The sequence below is a fragment of the Xyrauchen texanus genome, chromosome 43 (assembly GCF_025860055.1).
Source record: "Xyrauchen texanus isolate HMW12.3.18 chromosome 43, RBS_HiC_50CHRs, whole genome shotgun sequence".
Taxonomy (NCBI): Eukaryota; Metazoa; Chordata; class Actinopteri; order Cypriniformes; family Catostomidae; genus Xyrauchen; species Xyrauchen texanus.
Genome location: NC_068318.1, coordinates 19,047,200 through 19,069,398, shown reverse-complemented (window position 1 = coordinate 19,069,398; position 22,199 = coordinate 19,047,200). Strand labels below are relative to the sequence as shown.

Here is a 22,199-nt window from a genome sequence, read left to right as displayed (position 1 = left end):
AATATGTTGGTGTTTGATGAGAAAACATTAAAACAACCTGTATACACTTCCTTCCACTAGCATATAGATAACCTCAAAGGTAACAGACATGGACTAAAAGCCAAAAAACTTAACATTTGATTTGTTTTCATGGGGTATTCAAAAAAATATAAAACGTTGTAAGGTCAAAGCAAAAAAAAAGCACAAAGGCCCTGTTGTATAATAGATGACAATATGAGTGTTTTTAAATGAGGGTTTGCTCATAATAAGTAGATTAAAATACTAGCACTACCCTGTGGTGGTCCAGCAGTGCGTGGAGGGGCTCTGTTGGGCCGGATGGGGGGTAGGGACTCTCCGTGGGTAGGAGAGGGGCAGGGGCTGCTGCGTGGGGAAGTGGTGGGGGATGAACCTAAATCCATGCCCGCTCCAGGCTGCAGGTGCTGGGGTAAGATATCCTCAACCTCCTCGTCCACATCACCTGTCAACACAGCAATAAAACACACTATGTACTGACAACAACAACATCTCTATCGTATTGAAACAACATTGAGTAACTCCATATTGTGAAAGTCCCATAGGCTCATGCGCAGATCACATTACTAAAGTATAAGGAGATACATTCATGAGGTTTCTACTTCTAGTGGCAGAGCTGATAAAGCACATTTAACAACGGATTAAAATGCAGCATTTAAAGGAACAGTCTTCTGTATGTCTTCAGAAAACTTGGAATGTGATTCAGAAAACTTGGAATGTGATGTACAATCACATGGTCTACATTAATGACACTTTTGGGTGCTTTTTAAGATTAACAGTGAGCCACTATCTACTGCCATTGTATGTACATCAGAGAACAGGATATCTTTAAAATTCCTCCTTTTGTGTTACACAGAAGACAGACATGCAGGTTTGGAAATATATGGAGGCTATACTTATGGCCGAATTAACATTTTTGAGAGAACTATTCCTTTAAGTTATAATATAAACAAGTTTTACACATTTGGATGTCACACTTTGATACCAAGTAACCCAAACAGGTGTCATACCTTCCATATCATACTCTTCTCCCATGTCAGAGTTCTCTGCCAGCAAAGTGGAGCTGGTGGAAGTTGGGATGCTCCCGCAGATTCTCTCCACACTCATTTCATCCTCTAGACTCTTTATCCAGCCAGGACTCCTCAAACGGATGTCTATGGTCTTTCCACTTACCTGCATTCAGACACGAAGGGAAGGTTAGATGAGTATATTTTGATACTGAGCTTGAATTAGTTTACAGTTCACAAACTGTTTCATTCTGCTTATTGTATTTTTTATTAGTCACAGATACTACGAAATGTGAATTAATTTGCATCTACATCAAAAAAACAAACACACATTAGACCAACAATATTACCCCAAATATTATCTCAACTAGTCTAACTGTTATCAGAACAAACAATTTCATATTATACAATGTTGCTGATTTGCAAGTTTCTAGCATGCATTGCAACATGAATACATCATGTGTTAAGGATGGTTAGTGTTAAGGAGTCATTTTTGCTGTTTGCTTACTGTTTTTATGCTGTGATTGTTGTTTTTTTGTTGCCAGTGTTAGTCAGTTGTTGAGTGGTGATGTTAGGAGCTTATCTTTTAAATGAAGTTTGTTGATTGTTAGTGTTATTGTGGGTTGTGTGTTAAGAGTTGAGGTCTAGTGTGTGCTTGTGTCAAACAATCGTATGCCTTGCAAAACATACATCTCTTTAGAGGCAAAGATTGCAGATAACTTAATGCAAAAGTAATTGAAATGTTGACAAAATGAAAGTTCTCGTATTGCAAATTGAAAGTTGGCAGAAGAATGTCTGCAATTAGTGAACAAACGATTTAATTGACTAAAAAGACAGTTGTTGAAAAAAACTTACTGCATCATGTTGACTTGATTTTTAAAGGTTGCTCAACAATTATTTTTTACAGTGAAGCATCTAAAACAGCTATTTCAAAGCAGGAATTTTACTACAACTTACAGTGGAGGCACTCAAGGAGAGAGCAGCTAGAGCTGAGTAGCCCTCCAAAAACGTCACCCACATTTTTTCCTCAACAAACCTGTTTACAAGGAAAGTAGTTTGTTTATAAAGAGAAGTATTTAGAATTGAAACTAGAAGGAGCATTGACATGAAAATAATGGAATCTTACCTGATAAGTATAACCTCACCAAAGTTGGCAAACTTATCCAGCAGTTCATCAATCAAAGCATCATCAAAGAAGTCATCAGGACCAGACGAGCAGAGAGAGACGAGGATGGTACCATCAGGTGGACCCTGCAGGCCAATCACGTCCTTATACACCTGATGTCTGGCCTCTGGATCCACCTCCAGTATGTCCACATCGATGATGGCCACCACAGGCCTGTTAAGTTAAGTGCATTACAACAGGACATTTTCAACCTTAAAATATATTAACTATATACTAATTGTTGGAGACATTATATTGAGTTGTAATCTTTGTTTAAGGAAACCAAACAGCATATGAGTATTTTGAGTATTTAAGTAAGGTAATGATGAGTTACAGGTGCGCAGTGGAAGGTCAAACAAACTTTTTGACTGTGCCATAAGTCTGCTGTGCAGCTATGCAGTGTATTTTGCAAGGCTATGCTAGTGCCAATAACAGTTTGTTTTGAATTAAATATTTTGATTGTTAGTGGAAAGTCGAAGATTTGGAATATTTATTTGCCATTTGTTTTGCTTGGTTGTTTGAAATGCCAAATGAACAATAAATGGATTGGCATATCTGACTTTATCCCTAAGGTATGGACAATGTGTTTAATTTATTCATGGCAGAATCACCCATCAAAACCAGACTTCTAAAAACCAGATGCATTTCCTACACTAATATACATTAAAAAAAAATTACAATAATAATATTATTAATATATATGCATGTGTGTGTGTGTGTGTGTATAAATAGATAGATCGATCAATCCAAGGTTGTCAAGCCCAGGGTGGTAGTGGGGATAAGCTCCCACTTCCTACAAAAATGCCCTCATGGCATGCGTCACTAACAGCCTCTGAAAACACAACTCCTGGCCTTCTCGTGCAGCTCAGCCACTGAGCCCGGTGTAACCGTTTTCATTGACAGGAGAAGGGGCAAAAGGCCAGTGCTGGTACCTCAAAACAAGTTGCTTCGGGCAGATGAGGCTCATTAACCTTGTGTGGCAGCTCATCTAGGAAAATGCAAACTCAGATTTCAAACCTCTTGCAGCTAGTCCCACCTATGGGAAAGGCTTCAGGAGTAAACCCAGATGAAAAATCCAGAGCCAGAGTCCCTAAGGCAGTCGACGTTGCCTACAACTATAAACTGGCAGCTCCTGCGACAACACAATCGTACAGCCAAGCTGTATCAGCTCTGCCTTTCCTTTGGATCACACTGGTGGAATGGAGAGGGGGGACTTGCTGCATGGGCAACAGTCTGTCCTCCCTGCCAAGGCATGCACACTGGAGAGGATACTCCGGCGTTGCCTCACTGTGATGGCACAACACGGGAGACAGCAGTTACTGGTGATAAGCCTGGTTCGATTGGCATAACCAGCTATTTCTTCCAGAATAAACCCCAGCAAAAGGTACCCTGGAGGCATCCTCTCTCAAAGCACTGGCATCAACTGGACCTGATCATCACAAGACACTGCCACGTCAGAAACGTGCTCAACACACGTCCATTCCCTGGTGTGCACCAAGTCAGGCTGCAGCCACAGAAGATCCATTGCTCCAAACCACCAGGAAAGCCTTTTATTGACACTAGCAAAACTAACAAGACAACACCCCAAATGGAGATGCTCAACAAACATGGGACCACTGTGTGACACAATCCACAACACAGCCTATAACGTTTTTGGCAGGAAGGCTGGAAAGTTACATTACTGGTTTGAGGCTAACTCAGAAGAACTCACCACAGTCATTGAAGAAAAGCAAGACTGTTTTTTTTTTTTTTTTACATTAAACTTCCTTATCCTCTTTCCAGAGGAAAGGCAGTAAAAAATCTAGAGATTTAGAGAAATTTTACAAAAACACACAGTAAAGGGTCTTTATTATTTTTATGACAAATGTGTTACTTCATTAGTAGAGTTTCTATAGCTGAAAGTGAAAGTGTTATGGATTCAATATAAAACACATCTATGGTTTTGATGTTAGTATCTAGTTAAGTGTCTATCTAAAATTAAGTGTCTGTTTCATCCGCTGTGTGAATTGTTTTGAGAGCACAATTTGAGAATTGTGTAAAATTGATCAAGAAAAACTATAATAAAAAAAAGGAGTGTCTATTTGCACCCTGGTGGAAATAGCATCTGCCACACTGTGCAGCTACTTTCACCCCAATAGTCTGGTGGAACCACAGAAATATAAGACAAACTAACCATTAGATGTCGCTGTAGTGGTGTGGGGTATAAAGGCGGTGTATGCATGTGTACTGCTGTCCTAGCAAACGCAGTTCGAATCCACCTTTTGTCCAACTCTTTTTCCCATCCGATTTCCTGTTTTCACTCTAAATATTTTCTTTAATACTACTTAAAAAAAATTATAAAAACGTTAATTTCTTCACAGTGATTTGATCAGAGTGAATGTCGGAGAGTGCAGAGAAGGGTTTGATCCAGAGGCGGGGTCTGTCGATCTCACTCGTTCTCACGTGAAACCGTGGTTATCGTAGTAAAACCAAGGTTATTTTTTAATAAGGTTAGGCTTAGGGTTAGAGGTTTATGTAGTGTGTTTGTGGGACTCTAAATACAGTAAACACAATAAATACACTGCAGTGATGCCCATACTGTATGTTAGTATTTAAATATGGGTGCAGATATTATCTGACACTATTTGCATTGGGTGTAAATAACATATAACATTATTTGTATCAGGGTTCATGCCCACCCCTCCCCTGCAGTACCATTGAGGACCACTAGAGGGCCATTCCCATCAGGTTGAACACCATTTCCCAAGAAAATCACGTACTGTTAACTTTAAAATTTGCTGTTCTCTGTATTTAGTAGTTCTCACCTATGATCAGACGTCTTCAGTTCTGCTCTGTCGTAGTACTTGAGCTCTCCAGGGCTCCATGGGTACTGATCTTCTTCATTCACAGGGGCTCCAACTACATTCAACTCTAACTCTTCAGCTGTAATACACACACAATAAAAAAACCTCTCTTTAACTTCAGCCAAAGAATGTGCAGACATGTTTAAAGAAAAATCTATTTGTTATTTTTGATTCCAATATATAAAGTGAATGACAATTACATTTTGAGGTTGGTTGGCATTTAAAGATATTTTATGAAACTTAAAGGAAAGCTGGCACTATTTCATAACAATCCTCACCAGTTTTATCAAAGTTCCACTTTCGTCTCTTCCATAGCACACGGTCGGTCCAAGCTGGCGTGCGGCACTTCTCACTGGTGTCGTAGTCCTCTGAAAACAGGTCATATTTGTAGGTGGGGGCAAAATCCAGCTTTCCTTCAATGAAGCCCCTGAAAATCTGGAATATGAATAAAAAAAAGAAAGAAATGTTTCAGAAGAGCAGAGAATTCAAAAATACATCAAGAATATAGTATATAGTTTTGGAGTTGCCTGATATACCTGTCCAGCATTCTTCTGCTCCACCAGTTGATCTCCAGCAGTCAGTGCATCCCAGTTCTGCTGTCTGACCAGTTCTTTTACCTCTTCATTGGGCAGATTTATCCGGTAATTAAAATCTCCACACCAGAACACATAATCATGGGAGTACAGCAGACGACCCTTGTAACAAAAGAAGGTGGTCATCCACTGAACAAACTGATACATGATAATGTTATCATTACACGATAAATGGTTACCATGGGGAAGGAGAGTTTGCGTGCAATTTCGTTATAGTCGTCGTTCCTCTCTTTGACCTGTGATTGGCCGGCGGCAAAGTGTGAGCACACAAAGCAGATGCTGGTGGTGTGGAAGAGCATGCGGATGGCCACACCTCCTTTATTACCAGTGGCTCCGCCCATTCCAGTCTTTACTGTATCCACAGCAACATCCCTATTGGAAGAAAATGACATGGAATATCAGTATCAATAGTATATCAGCGGGCTTGATCTGGAAGTATATTTCCCATTAATTTTCTCCATAGGGATTGGAAAATATTATTCAGAAAAGAGTTCCAAAGTAGCATATTCCATTTGTTGTTAAAATGATGGCACAGGTGTGTGAATATACCTGATGAAAGGTGCATGCTGAGGCCGTATGAAGACAAACAGACACACCCCCACCAGCTGCTCAGAAGCCAGCAGTACATATCTCTGATCTCGTGAGATGTTCTTCTGCAGCTCTGCAGCCCACAGCTTCTGATTAGTGGTGCTGCCAATGAAAAAAGGAAGTTCTTACAGAAATGAGAGTAAGAAAGTGTTATAAATAAAATGTAACTTTAAATACTAAGGGAAAGAAATGTATGTAACACCCATTGACAACAGGAAATTTGCCTCGGCTTACTGTGTAATTACCGCCAGTGAAATCTCTTGACGTCATATCAATTATTACCTCGCGTTGACGATATTGCCAGCATTCAGCTCCACCATTTCCTCAAAGCCAATGGCAAAGATGTCCACAGGGTTGGATTTACTGTCTGCAGGATTAAGATCAGTCAAAAAGAGACAATGAAGCATGATGTCATTAATATATTTTCAACCAAAAACTTTTTTTTCTTTAACTATGGGCAAAATCCATGTCCCTGCGGTTGATTTCAACTTTTTACCAGAACTTCAACCCTTTTTTATTGGTACTTCTCAAATGCCATTTATGTATAGATTTTGTTGTTTCAGCCTTGTCCCAGACCCAAACTGTCAAAATTATACTACGAAAATCTATTTGAGAAAATACAAATTATTAAACTATGATAATCTAAACAAAAAATTGTATAAACATAAACCATTTCTATATTTATTGTGTGAAAATTATTTCTATAAATGAAAAAGAAATGACGACTGTCCCACAGCGGCGTCATTTCCAACACACCAAACAACTTTGCCCCTAATAAAGTGCTTTCAAAAGTTAGAGCATGAAATATTAAAAAAAGTTACATTTAAAGGGGGAAAAAATTTGCAGAATTTTTGATTGGGTGTCATTTCCAATCAAAATGTAATTTTGCCAAATTATGCCAAAAAATTACAAAATATTACTTAATTGTACTTAAGATACATAATATTCTAGTTATGAAATTAGCATTAGCAAGACTAAAGTTTTTTATTTCAACCATGGAAATTTGATTATACACAACACAATGAGATGTGTTGGAAATTATACTATGATGGGAATTTCCAAGGCTTTCAGAAAACATTGCATGTGTACATAAAATGTTGGACATTTTCTTCATAATGCCTCAGTTTGAATAAACACAAAACACCCATTTATACTACCTGTACAAACACATACCTCTCTGCATCTACTCATTCTGTTTTGTACATACCTGATTATGTACAGTACATATGTGCGTAGGTACACGTATACAACTCTCTGTGCAAATACCATTCATATTTGTATTATTGTGCTTGAATTTTTCTGCAGTTATTGTTCAGTAATTCTGAGTCTAGCTGTTGAATTTAAATGAGTACCAGAAGTTTCTGTTAACAAAGTCAAATTCCTTGTGTGCTTGACACACTTGGCCTAAAACGCTTTCAGATTTTGGTATAATTTGCATTAGCACATACCCTGGAATTCTGGGTGGCCAGCCTTCTTAGGTGCATCCAGTAGCCAGTCATTGAGAGTGTGGTTACGAAATGCAATGCTCCGGAACTGTTTGCCTCCGTTCACGTTCCAAGTCCCCACACACACTCTGATCTTCTTGGGCCGTGTGTACTTGTAATGGTTCTGACACATGCCCAGCAGAACTCTGGGTGAAGCTAAAAACAAAGAAGCAAAACTGGCAAATTCTTATTGAAGACCAACATTAAAAGGCTTTATGAGTGTTTTATTGAAATTAAACAATATCTTGATCATGACAATAATGGCCACAGTACAAAAACAGAAATCAACATATCAAATGACATTGACCAAACCACTCTGAGACACACAAGATGGATATTTGTTAAGTTAATACTTGCATATAAATGGCCTAAGTTAACAGATAAAATTTCATAGGGTCAGAATTATTGGACAAAAGGAAGTAAGACAAAATGTAAAACTAATTTAAAATGTTAAAAAAAAAAAAAAAAAAGAATACTTCACAACATATTATGAGGGTGATAAAAATGGAAAAACACACAATGCCAAAATAATCATTGCAAAAACAACAGACTTCATTAGAATAAGAGCCATAAACAGTTATGGTTTATACTGTACCTGACTGTAAAATAGGCTCAGAGACTAACATTGCAAGCAGTAAGGAGAAAAAGAAAAGGGAGAGGGGGAGAGAGAGAGGTTAACAGTTAGCCGTTAGACAGATAACAGCATTAGTCCTCTGGTCCAGCTCTGATCTCACACCCAAAACAGCTTTGAGCTGCAGATTAGCAAAATAGCATGAGGAAAGTCATCTTTTATCCTGATCCACAAGACAGAATAAATCCACAAGCGCACAATTATCCCATAATACATTACCAGAAAGTCAAACAGACCAAAGGTGAAGAGACTAGGAGTTTAAAATCCCCTCTAACGGACTGTATAAAGTATAATATGCTCTCATCACATATTAAGGACGACAAAAAACACATTGTCAAAATTGCTTTTTATTCAATTAAATGGTTTTATTATTCACTTTTTATTTATTTTGCTTTACTTAATTCCCTTAATTCTATAAATGCTCATTAAGATGCATTTTCTGTGTTGAAATGAGACTGTGGTGTCGTAAATCATACCGTACAGGCTGCTGGTGGTGAGGAGGGCTCGTGCTTTATCTGCCAGGTCACTGTTGAGAGTGCTGCCTAGTCTCAGGATGTCAATGGCTTCCTGTTTTGAGCTGTCAAAGAAGTTGTTCTGGATGGTTCTGGTGACTGAGCGAGCTCCGTCTTTCAGCTTTCCACCCTATAGGAGAAGAGAACATGACAAATTACATTCAGTTCAGTAAGGCTGGAATCTGATCAACCAAAAAAAGAAACAGATATAAAAACAATTATCCATTTTATAACACATTTATGCTCATATTTAATAACATACTCGTGCTCATATTTGGGTGGTTTCAGCAGTGTCCTGCAGTGTGACATGCTATAATTCATCAAAAACGCATTCTTCTATAATTCCTATACATTAGAGGTAGACCAATATATTTGTTTAACCGATTAATTGATGCTTTTCAGCACATACATCTTATCTCCAAATTAAATTCAACCTAATTCTGCATGGTTTAATCGTTTGAGTAGTGCTTATGTCCACAAATTCAGAAAAACTATGAAGGAAGTTTTCATATTTTAATGTTTTCACCAGTGATGCTGATAGAGGTCTAGGCCCTTTATCAATGACAGACTCAAAATGTTTGAGTTTAACAGGCATTTCTTATCCATGTGTAGTAAGAGTTTAGACCAGTTATATTTGTGAATCAGCATCACAAAAATGCCTAAAAGTTATCACTACACCAAAAGTGCAATCATATACATTTGTACATACATCACTGTACAAACATGCATTCAAATGTGTCTTTAGATTTTATGTAGAATCCTTCACAGTTGACAGGATATGAACTTTTGGAAGGCAGAGTTTACATTACACAGTGATGTTTTTGCCCTGTGTCTCCTTTAAAAATGTAATTATCTCTATAGATCCAGTGGTTAAATGCTAAGGTAGACCGCTCCATCATGGCAGGCTAGTAGAGAGTATTGGTTCAGAGTGCAATTCACACAACCCTCCCTCACTCTTTTCGAAAACACTCTAAGGCTTACCGAATATATATCAGTGGTGTGCTGATTTAGAATGAAAAATTTAAATTATTGAAAAAAGAGAATGATTAGGATGATCAATAAATTAACAATTTACTGACATTACCTTGTTAATATGTAATCATATAATCTATAAAAAATTAACTGTAGTCAGATTAAGAGTATTTAAAAAATAATGAAATCCAATAAATACTTTGTAATCTGATTACATAATCCAGATTACATGTAATCCACAACTACCCACACTGTATGTATGTATGTATATATGTATGTGTATATATATATATATATATATATATATATATATATATATATATATACACACACACACACACACATACACACACACCGGAGGCCAAAAATGTGGAATAATGTACAGATTTTGCCGTTTCAGAAAAAAATATATTAGAAATATCTTGCTTGCATAAGTATTCAACCCCTGTGCTGTGGAAGCTGCCAGGTTACGCGATGAAAGAAACTGCCCTAACGAGGACACAGTTATTTTACCATTGTGAATCATCTTTATCACTTTTTCTTGATAAAAACCCATTGTTGAAGGATCACTGGTCAGGCTGTGAATCTGAGGGAAAATGAAGACCATAGAGCATTCCACAGAAGTTATAGATAAAGTAAAAAAAAAAAAATGCATAGATTAAGGAAAGGGTACAAAATAATATCCAAATGTTTGGAAATACCAGTGAGCACAGTTGGATCAATAATCAGGAAGTGAAAGCTGCACCACACCACCAAGGCACTACCAAGAAAAGGCCATCCCTCAGTGCTCTAACAAAAAGGAGACTTGTGAGAGAAGCCACAGAGAGTCCACCAACCACTTTGAAGAAGCTATGGAGTTCAGTGGCTGGGAGTGGAGTAATGGTGCACCAGTCAACCATATCAAAAGCACTGCATAACGCTGGCCTATATGGGAGGGTGCCAAGAAAGAAGCCGTTACTCAAAGTACCATCTGAAAGCACGTCTGGAGTTTTCCAGAAACCCATCTGCGATGTGGGAGAAGGTTTTGTGGTCAGATGAGACCAAGACAGAGTTTTTTGTCCACAACCCAAAACGCTACGTGTGGAGCAAACCTAACACTTCCTATGCCTCAAAACACACCATCCCTACAATGAAGTATGGTGGTGGCAGCATCATGCTTTGGGAAAACTTCTCATCAGCATGGACTAGGAATCTTGTTAGAATTGAAGGAAGAAAGGATGGAGCAAAATATAGGAAAATACTGCAAGAGAATCTGCTTCAGTCCGCTAAAAAACTGAAGCATGACAATGATCTCAATGATGATAACTGTCCTACAGTGGCCCAGTCAAATTCCTGATCTCAATCCTATTGAGAATCTTTGGCACCATTTGAAAATTGCAGTCTACAAGTGTCACCCAACCAACCTGAACAACCTGGAGCAAATCTGCCGGGAAGAATGGGCAAAAATCACTTCATCACTGTGTGCAAAGCTGGTACATATGTACCCCAAAAGACGTAAAGCATTTATTGTAGCAAAAGGTGGCTGGACCAAATATTAATGTGTGGGGGTTGAATACTTATGCAAGCAAGATATTTCAGTTTTTTTATTTTTCATAAAAATATTATTTTTCCATTTTATAATAAAATATCAATCAGAATGAAATTTCAGTGTACCATTTTAATTCAGTAATATGAGATAATTGGTCAGGGGTCTAAATCCATTTACAAGGCGTATGTATGCATGTATATAAACACACACACACGCACACACACACACATATATACACACATACACCAATCATCCACATTACAACCACCTGCCTAATATTGTGTAGGTCCCTCTCGTGCCACCAAAACAGCGCCTGCATCTCAGAATATTCTTATTCTTCTCAGCATAACTGTACAGAGTGTGTGTCAGTTGTGTAAGAAAATCCCAGGAGATCAGCAGTTACAGAAATACTCAAACCAGCACATCTGTCACCAACAATCATCCATGTGATTATCTAATCAGCCAATCGTGTGGCAGCAGTGTGAAATCACTGAGATAAAATGTTTCCCCATTTTGATGGTTGAAGATCTGCATGATTTTATGCACGGCACTGCTGCCACATGTTTGGCCGATTAGATTATCGCATTTATGATTGTTGGTGCCAAACGGGCTGGTTTGAGTATTTCTGCTGATCTCCTGGGATTTTTACATACAACAGTCTCTAGAATTTACTCAGAATGGTGACAAAAACAAAATACATCCAGTGAGCGGCAGTTCTGTGGACGGAAATGCCTTGATGAGAGAGGTCAACAGAGAATGGCCAGACTGGTTCCAACTGGCAAAGTATACGGTAACGCAGATAACTGCGCCAAGACTTTTATCTATGTAGCAAAGCAGTAGAACATGCCCGCAAGCACAGATAGAGCTCGGAAATAAATCCAGTCATAATACACTTACAACTACCATATTTTGTACATCATTTGAATTGAGTTGTGCTGTGTTCTGTTGTTTAGCTCTGTTGGTGGTGTAGGTTTTGTGTAGATGACTGAAATATAATTTGGATTAAGCATATTTTGTCCACTCATGTTTATAAAGATATTGCGATTAATCACGATTAACTACAAAAAATAATGCAATTAATCACAATTAAACATTTTAATCGTTTGACAGCCCTAATATATATATATATATATATATATATATATATATATATATATATATATATATATATATATATATATATATTTATATTCTTTCATCTGGTGAATATATAGGCTGTAAAAAGCTTAATTTGGTTAATACTTAATAAAGGCTAGAGGGCCCTGGTATGTTTTGCACTTCTTTATGGTTAAAAGTCCTGCGTTATGCACCAAATATAAAATTATATTATAAAATTATATTATAGGAATTTTGATTGAATAAAATTATCAAGGATTTTATTCATTTTAGACTCTTGTCTAAAAATCTATGAAGTTTTTTTACATTCTGAAAATCGATTTTAAAAACGAATCGGCCAATTAAACATTATCGGCCTTTCACCTTAGTTATTGTATCAGAAACATCCACTAACCAATAATCCATGTAATGTGTATATATACACATTTTTAAAGTTGCAACTATTTCATATAGTGTTGCAATTTATATTAGATGATAAAAACTGCATGTGGTGTTGACCGTTAGTGGATGTTTATGATTATATATATATATATATATATATATATATATATATATATATATATATATATATATATATAATTTATATATATATATAAATAAGGTGACAACTTTAATGAAATGGTGGCCAATTACATGACTTGGGATACAAATTTTCCACTATACATACAGTATATGTAAATTCTAACTTAAATCCTGATGTTGAATAATAAAAAAAGGTCACGGACAATCTTACATCAACTACCTATCTTTGTAGCTAGCTGGACAAAGCTTGAGGTTTAAGACTAAGAGAGGTTTACAAACTTTTATAACTGTCTGCAAAGAGGCCTAATTAAAGCAGGAATAACAAAAAGTGAGCAAACAAGATAAGTACAGCATCACAACTCAAATCCACACAACTAGCTACTGGTAACTTACCACAGGGGATGAGGAACATCCAGAGGAAAGCAAGGAAAGATAGCAGATACATGAGTTTAAAGACCAAAAAGTACAGTCTTATAGGGTGAAAATAGCACAGAAGCAAAAATTTTCAGCTCTCACCTGGCCCTCTAAACTGTAACAAATTGGTCATTTAGCCGACATTTTGATCAATAGCGATTCAAGTTGCCTTCACACTGAAAGCAATTTAATCGCTAGAGGTCACCAAGTTACTGTACTGCTGGTTGCTGATACGGGATTGAACTTAACTGTAAATGGACATGGATCATGTGAGCAAAACTGTCTGCGTTCCCATTTGACATTGCCGTATCACACTGCAGCTCTTTCCATAAAATGCAACTTTGTGCAACATTGTCACATCTCCAGTGGTTTGTTTCATATCATCAACTTCAACTCTAACTGAATTCACCAACTCTCATTGAAAACATATGACTTCTGGTCATTCTAGTCAGTGTGAAGTACGCTAATTACAGGGACAAATCCCCCTGGAGCAAGTTCTGGTGTCTTGCTCAAGGGCACAATGGTGATCAACCCTGGCTGAGCCTGAGCCAACAACCTTTCAGTATTAGCTCAGATCTTTAATAAGCAAAGCTGAGGCTACGTACCTTAGCCTTGCCATCCAGAGCACCAGTGCCTGCATAAATCTTGCTGACGGAGTCTCCATTGGTGGACCACATAGAGCGGAAGACCTCCTGAAAGCGTGCTACCAGCTGAGGCTTCTCAGTCAGACCCATGTCCTCCAACTGTTTTGGAAGCATCTGAACAAACATAGATATAACACATAATAAACGATAGATGAAACAAAAGGGAAGAAAAAAAAAGAAACGCTCAAAAGTTTGATTTTTAAACAGTACTTGGTGTTATGAACACACCTCAAGTCCAATGAAGGCCTGGACACTGTTTGTCCTGTCCAAGCAGTCCAGACAATTGGAACGAATGGTCCCAGTTTGACATCTGTGGTGGTAAAAATGAGTGTTAAGGGAATAGTTCACCCAAAAAAGACAATTCTCTCATCATTTACTCTTCCTCATGCCATCCCAGATGTGTATGACTTTCTTCTTTTGCAGAACACAAACAAAGATTTTTAGAAGAATGTCTCACCTCTGTAGATCCAAACAACAGACCAAAAAGTAACTCCTTTTTCACTGTACACCTTGCAATTGCAGGCTCGAAGCACAATCATGGTTTCAAGCTTGATTACACTTCAAAAGCGCAGAGTGCTAGATGGCGATAGGAAGTGTAAACAAGCTTGAAATCATGATCACCAAAGAGACTACTGATGTCAAGATTTATGGTAAAAAATGAGTAATAATTTGGTCTGTTCTCACCCTAAATCAATTACAGTAGATCGATTCATAAGAGATGGATTAAACCACAGCTGCTGTATGGATTACTTTTATGCTGTGTTTATGAGCTTTTTGGCTTCAACGTTTTGGTCACCATTTACTTGCATTGTATGGACCTACAGAGCTGATAGTTTTCTAAAAATCTTTGTGTTCTGCAGAAAAAGAAAGTCAAACACATCTGGGATGGCTTGAGGCCAAATTTTAGCAGTTTCTTGATCAGCCGATAACAATTTATTAGAAGTCTTCAGAATTGACAAAAGTTTATGTTTTATGATTAAATAATTCCCTATTCCACATTAAAGCTTCTAGTGACTCACAAATACAAGTACACATGTACACACAGGTGGACACACACGTACACAATAACATTTCAGTCAAAAGGAAGATCTTTTTTTTTCTACTTATAAAGTCACAACACTAGCTTTTCCTCCACAATCAGTTTGCAACAGTTGTGTTGGTTCATTACAATATATATGACTGCACCTCTGAATGCCGGCTTCCCCGGAGTAGTAGAAGAAACCACATTCCTCCAGAAACTTGATGATCTGAGGTTTCAGAACAGTGTTAAGCTTGTCAGTCTTCCCACCTCTAACCATCTGATGATAGTCAAAGTTCAACATTTTCACAGCGTTCGCATGTTCTGAAGCTTTCAGGTGACTCTGCGGGTGAAGACAAGACAAAGATCTTTACATAGTAAAGGAAGCAGAACAAACACAGATAAAAACTAATCTAAGGTTTAGGCATACACTGTGCATTGATAGAAACCTAAAGTAATGCATTGTTTTCCGACCAACTGGAACAATTTTCAATGTTCCAAATAACAATCACCTGGAATGCTTTGCTGAGCATGTTTTCCCCCTCCTTCGTACCCAGCAAGTTGATGATCACCTGTTTGCCATACAGCATCCTCAGAGCACTAAAGTGCCTGGATAGGGAACATCACATAGGTGAACAGGTTATGATACACATATAAAAAAAAATAGGTTTTATAATATAAAACCTATTAAGCATTTCCAAAATGAACAGATTCAGAACAAATATCTACTTAAATCAACAAGAACACGGGGACATCCAAAAATGTAAGGAGTAAAATTAATCTACTATACTACATTGCTCTCTGGTATACTTCATTCTAATACGTCAATTGTGGCAAAAAACAAATGCATTGCTTAAAATAAAAAATAAAAATGATTTGATCCTAATTTAATTCATTACTGCTGCTAACGATCAGTAAAAAATGTACACAAACATCTCTTTTTAACAAAATTCCCTTTAGAATCGGTATTGGCGAAACTTTAATTGCATCAGTCAAATAGCGCTGACTTTTGTGAATAAGGCACAATCTATATTAAGCCTAATATACAAAGAAAGGAGGTATGCTTGCATTGAAAATAATGACAATGACTTTATTTAAATATGCATGGTGCACCAATTTACCATTGCAGATAGTGCCTGGTTAAAGAGAATTCTGAGTGGGTTTTGAATAAGACGCAGATATTTGCGCTAAAATACAATGAGCAATCTTCAATTCTTCCCTGAAATTTTTATTTGCCTCAGTCTAACAAATGGGCTAAGCACCTTTTTAATCAAAACTTAAATGATAGATTTGCTATAGATCACGTGTTTAGACTTGTTTTTGTTTTAGCAGGACACAGTCTGCCCATCCAGACACTGTTAAAAAGTCAGGACTGATTGACGCAGGGCTGCGTACACTCCACAATGTCTATTGAAACAGAACACATAAGGTTTGGACCAGAGCCATCTCTGTCAGAAAGCAGCTACATTTTAATTACCTCTCAAAAGCCGGTGCGTTTGCTTCAAAACCACGGGACAGCTTTACACGATGGGAACCAACCTTTTGAGGAAGACACACAAAGCATAAAGTAGGTCTTATGTGTGCTGTTTAATATTTGAGACAGGAGGAAATTAAGTACCATATAGAAGGAAATACGATGAGACAGACAAGATAGAAAGAGAGGCATGTCTCGAAGACAGTGTAGGCCTGGCTTGCCAGCTGAATTGAGTTGCATTTGAAGATATGAGAAATATTTGGGAAGGATAAGACAGCGGAACCATCAGTAATCATTTCATAAGCTCACTGAAGCCCAAAGATCTTTAAAGATATAACAATCATACCATGCAACCAGGCTAGACAGTCATTATTTGTTCTTTAGATAAAGGTCTGGGGTTCTAAAATGGGAGAAGAGCTATAATTATCACACAAGACAACAGTATTGCAATCACAAGCTAAGCTGTTTTGGACACTTACTGTATAAACTGGCATATGTCAGTTAAAGCTGTTAATAATGGAAGCAAGACCTATTCCAAAATGATGATCTTTTCTGTGTGAAATTAGACCAAAAGCTGGAATAACCTTCATGTTTTATGTTCACACTTAGAACAATAAAAGTTAAGCTATATAGTAGATGTTCCCATATTTGTGGGCTATGACTGGCCCTTATTTGTTCCTCATCTGATGACTGCTTTGAGCCACTGAAAGGGTTACACCTTTGCAACACAATCGGTTCCTTTTTCCTTGCAATACAAGGTTGACCATGTCTTCTCACCAAAGCCACAAAATCTTGAGGTCATGTCCCTTTCAAAAGGGAAACACAGCTTAAATACATTACAGATCATAGATTGCACCTTTCTGTGTTTCTCACGAAACCTCTCAAGAAAATGTCCTGGTATTATTTAACCTCAAATCTATACAAAAACATTAATTTTTCATAATTTTCAGGACACTTAAGCACATTTTACCACCCAATTCTCATAACTGGAAAGCATCAGAACAAATATGGTTGACTATTTCCTTTGTTCAATGATGATTCTCGTGCCGTTACAGCTGATGTAATTTTTTTATTTTCATCAAAGACATCTTGGTCGGGACTCTCTGCTACAGGTCTGGAACTAGTACCACTGTATATTTGCTGTTTGATTCTTAGGCTTTATTTTGACTGTGCCTGTTCATCAGGGTCCCACCCAATTCTGTTTGCAACCTCGACAGGTCCCTGCCATTAATATTTCACACATTTTGAATGGCAGCAGAGACAAGCTCACATTACCCTGAGCTTTCTGGGAACAGAGAAAAGGGATCCTAAGGCAATTCTACTTTATTTTGTTCTTTGCTTTAAGGCACATGAAAACTGCACTGGAACAAAACAATAACTTTAACAAAAACAAAGACAGTATTTTCCCAAACATTACTTATCTCTTAAAGGAAAAGCTTTTAAAAAAATTATCTCATCAGTTACTCTCATGCCATCACGGATGTGTATGACTTTCTTCTTCTGCTGAACACCAGTGAACCACAAGACTCCAGTGATTTAATCCATGTCTTCTGAAGTGATATGATAGGTGTGGGTGAGAAACAGATAAGTCCAGATAAAGGATTTAAGTCCTTTTTACTATAAATATCCACTTTGACTTCCGCATTCTTACTCTTTTGTTTTTGGATATTCACATTCTTTGTGTATATCGCCACCTACTGGGCATGGAGGAGAATCATGGTATTTATAGAGTACTTATGCTACATTTATGTGCTTTTTGGGAGCTTAAAAGTTCTAAAAAGTTCTTGCATTTTATGGACCAACAGAGCTGAGATATTTTTCTAAAAATCTTTGTGTCAAGGTTCGGTTGAAGAGAGGGCGAGGACTCATAGAATGTGAGATGATGGGCTTTATTTTTATTTACAAATAAAAAACAAACAAACGGAAACAACTACAGGACAGACTGGGTTCGATGCTCTGGGCGGGAACCGACACACATGTTGTGAACCAACACACGCAGGACCTGACAGAGTGATAAACCACAACGAACTGGTACAAGATAAAAAACACAATGGGGTTAAATAGGAAAGAAAATGAGAAGGGTAATCAGGAAAGCAGGGGAATCTAATTAACTATTAATGAGGTAACAAGGGGGCGGGGTCAGGACAAGAGACAGAAGAGATCATGGCACACAACTTAACAATAACAATGTGCTCAACACAAACACAACAGATGGGACAGAAAGAGCACATGGCAACAAAGCCATCGTTTGCCATATGCTCAAACAAAAAGACATGGAGCATGAGTGTCCATACTCAGAAACAAGACCAACCAGACCGAGTGTAAAGATCCAGACACCATGCTCTGAACATGAGACACAGAGACATAGAACATATGTGTCAGGATCCAGTTACCACAATAAACCTGACTGACAAAGGTGACAGGATCCAGACTCTTTGTTTGTGTTCAAGCAGAAGAAAGCCATACACATCTTGGATGGCATGAGGGTGAGTAAATGATGAGAGAATTTTCATTTTTATGTGAACTATTCATTTAACCAATGCCATTGTGGACTGTAATGACAAAGAATGCCTTTAAATTTTAAGCTGATAGTGATCTCCCATTTTTTAACACTAAAATTGCCAATACAGATACCTATTTTTTTTATTTTTTTTTAAAGTGCCCTTTACCACACCTTTGCAATTATATGCTGCAGTTATGTTTATGCCCCACACAGTAAAATTACAGGTACACTTCACAAAAAGGTTCCTTTTGTTAACATTATTTAACAACAATACTGTAGTTAACATGAACTAATGAACTTAATGTCAGTTACATATACATTTGAAAAATCAAAAGTTGTATTAGTTAAATGCACAATGCACAATGAACAATTGTATTTTTATATCCAAAGCATGTACTGTATGTGTTTTGCACATCAGGTTCTGTGAAAAGCATTGAAGAAACCAGCCAAAGAAAGATCACCTTACCAGCTTCCCACTAAAAGCAGTAAATGATAATGTCTATGCAATGTCAGGGGAAAGACAGAAGCATTTCAAGACCTGCTTCCTGGCATCTTAATTCAGAATCTGGACAAAAGCCAATTTACATGCAGCTTTCTCCAACTAACATTGCATAAAGTCTTTGCAGCGTACAACAGATCATCAACCACCAGATAGAACTGAGCCTTTGAAATACCAGCTGTTTTTTTCTATGCAGTCCTTTTGGGTCTGAGTGGCGACTTTGATTCAGCTGCAACAAAATCCCCTGTAACAAGTGTTTCTGATAATATGAATAGAAGGGGTCAGAACTGGCCATGAATGATGAAGTGGAAACATAACAGAATAAGTTCATAATGATTACCCAGCAGGTGCTTGGATTTCCTACATGCTGGTTTAAAGTTTGCTAGAGGAAAATGCAAATATTTTGCTGCAATCTGATTTGAATACATGTAGGTGTTCTATTGATTCAGGGCTTTATCTTACCTGAATACCCGGCTGCTCCCAAAATAGAGGTATTGAGCCTCGTATTTGAATGAAGGAGGACACTTTGTCGTCAAGAAAAATAACCTGCAGGTAACACAAATAAAAACTGTAAAAAGTGAATCTGCACTGCATTGAAAAATCTTTCACAATGGATAGTTAAATTTTTTTTTTTACAAAAAAATAATTTACTTCCTCTTGTGTTGTTCCTGTGTTACTTTAATCAGCAACACAAAAGGAGATTTTAGATTGAAAATCATATGAGTTAGAAACAATATGATGGTGAGTAAATGTTTACATTTTATGTGAGATCAAAGGTAACTTATCCTGTTGGCATACCTGCTCAGTCTCCACAAAGTTGGCCACCTGCCCGTCATCATTCGTGCCCCGGACATTGAAACGTGTGCCTGCTCTCTCCGAGCTAAGCCGCGAGATCAAGCAAGCTTTGGCCTGCTTGTGTCCAGCGTAGATGGTGCGGATCTCCACTCCACCACACATCAACCTCAGCAGCCAATCATCACAATTCACCCCATAATGCTTCAGATGGAGATGCAGGGACTGATTCCTGTGAACCCATTATACAATTCTTAAAGGTGAAGTTTGTCATGTCTGTGCTCCTATCTATACAGATAGTATCTATTAATAATGTACAATAATTATACACATTGTCCTGCATGGAATTCCACATGGATTCCACCTATTTGTCTTATTTTACTCAGTAACACTTGGATATAGTTCGCAAACAAGAACCAAAACCCATTGGACCAGTAAGAAATGCTTTAAATAAAATCGAAATTATAATAACAACTGATGAATAAATCTACTGACAGTGATGAAAAGGACCGTTTGAAGTGATTTTAAAAATACTCGCCAGAAAAATCGATTGTCCGATATGTCTTCTCTGATTCTACGGTGTGCGTTCAAGCTGAGGTCCAGACTCCCTCCAGTAGAGGACCAGGCAAAATAGAAGTTACCCGAGTTTAAGATTTTCCTCACATCAGCGATCCGGTCCTCATCCGAGGGGTCATTCTTCAGAGACACAAAGTCGGTGCCAGTTACCCGAAAGACTTCAGAATCCTGGACTTTGCCTACTGAACTGCATCCTGTTGCGACCACCAGGCTGTGTAGCATAGAATCCCCTACGAAAGAAGAGTGACAGAATTCAATATACGTGGTTTGTTATTTTTAAGCAATCATAAAAATTGTAATTACACTGAGAGTATTACATATACATTTGCATTTATCTGACATTTTTATCCAATGCAACTAATTAGGAAAAATACAAGCCATTCCAAAACGTATATACTAGAGCACTACTAAAGCAAAAGCGAAAATGTAAATCCGGCAAAGAGATAAGATATAGTGAGAAATTCATATTTTTTTCAGCCTAGTTTCATGAACATTACGTAACTGTGGCAACATTTTTGCAAAACAGAATTGCGCACTTCATTACAAATTTTGCTGCAGATTCCCAGTCAAATGTCCAGTGGGGGGCACCAGAAGCGAGTGAAATAAAGTCGTTATCAGACAAGCTTTTAAAGGTGAATAACAGATGGAGGTTTTGATAAGTAAAATGTACCTCCCTAACCTAAAACTTAAATTAACTAGAACTTAAATGTATCCAATAGTGTCCTAAATGCAAATAAGAGGTATTTTTGGCTGGGCTCATACCGCTGTCTGTCGTGTTCAACAGCCAATCAGATGAGCTACTGCGGAGGCCAATCATGTTGGAATAATGTAGGTGAATCTGTTATACAAGCATTCAAATGTGTTGTTTTTCAAATTATGCGTTCTAGTAAACGTGTTTCGATATCATAACATAGCAGGGTTTGAGTATAGTGCAAAAACATAAGTGTTGTATAAGTTGTTGTAGCGCTTCTAGTGTTAATTTCACCAGGAAACTGCTGCGAAATGTAGAATGCGGCATGTAAAAGTCAGTTTGCAAAAGTGTTGTTAAAATAACGCTCAGGTGTATGTTCAAATATTTCAAACTCAAATAATGGCTGGAAGTGTATTACATATATTTGAGATGGGATTACAGCACTGTTCACAATGAGGCACTATTTGCACATAATAACGGTTTAATAACATGTTGCACACAGTGCATTCACCTCCCTTGATTTTTAGACAATGTTTTGGTGAGATTTTAGGTCAATTTATCATTAAAATAATCTGGGTTTTGACTTTAATCAGATGTCAAAGGGAACTTGTCTTT

General features: G+C 37.5%; 1 protein-coding gene across 5 annotated transcripts in view; it reads right to left on the bottom strand.

Annotated features, from left to right (window-relative positions):
* The window catches only part of LOC127635940 (synaptojanin-1-like), a 33,892-nt gene that overhangs the window by 9,396 nt on the left and 2,297 nt on the right, over nt 1–22,199 (bottom strand). For 2 of the 5 annotated variants that reach the window (XM_052116244.1, XM_052116247.1), the window contains exons 4-24: nt 20,856–21,123; nt 20,324–20,549; nt 19,988–20,071; nt 16,527–16,588; nt 15,562–15,658; nt 15,217–15,392; nt 14,260–14,341; nt 13,993–14,145; nt 8,800–8,965; nt 8,288–8,311; nt 7,657–7,848; nt 6,491–6,575; nt 6,170–6,310; nt 5,800–5,992; nt 5,564–5,722; nt 5,306–5,462; nt 4,989–5,106; nt 2,146–2,358; nt 1,977–2,055; nt 1,023–1,185; nt 272–457 (exon numbers count right to left, since the gene is read on the bottom strand). In XM_052116244.1, the coding sequence (XP_051972204.1) occupies nt 272–457; nt 1,023–1,185; nt 1,977–2,055; nt 2,146–2,358; nt 4,989–5,106; nt 5,306–5,462; nt 5,564–5,722; nt 5,800–5,992; nt 6,170–6,310; nt 6,491–6,575; nt 7,657–7,848; nt 8,288–8,311; nt 8,800–8,965; nt 13,993–14,145; nt 14,260–14,341; nt 15,217–15,392; nt 15,562–15,658; nt 16,527–16,588; nt 19,988–20,071; nt 20,324–20,549; nt 20,856–21,123 (3,024 nt within the window). Of the gene's footprint in view, nt 1–271; nt 458–1,022; nt 1,186–1,976; nt 2,056–2,145; nt 2,359–4,988; nt 5,107–5,305; nt 5,463–5,563; nt 5,723–5,799; nt 5,993–6,169; nt 6,311–6,490; nt 6,576–7,656; nt 7,849–8,287; nt 8,312–8,799; nt 8,966–13,992; nt 14,146–14,259; nt 14,342–15,216; nt 15,393–15,561; nt 15,659–16,526; nt 16,589–19,700; nt 19,785–19,987; nt 20,072–20,323; nt 20,550–20,855; nt 21,124–22,199 lie in introns of all 5 variants that reach the window. The other 3 variants (XM_052116242.1, XM_052116245.1, XM_052116246.1) reach the window with 3 other exon arrangements.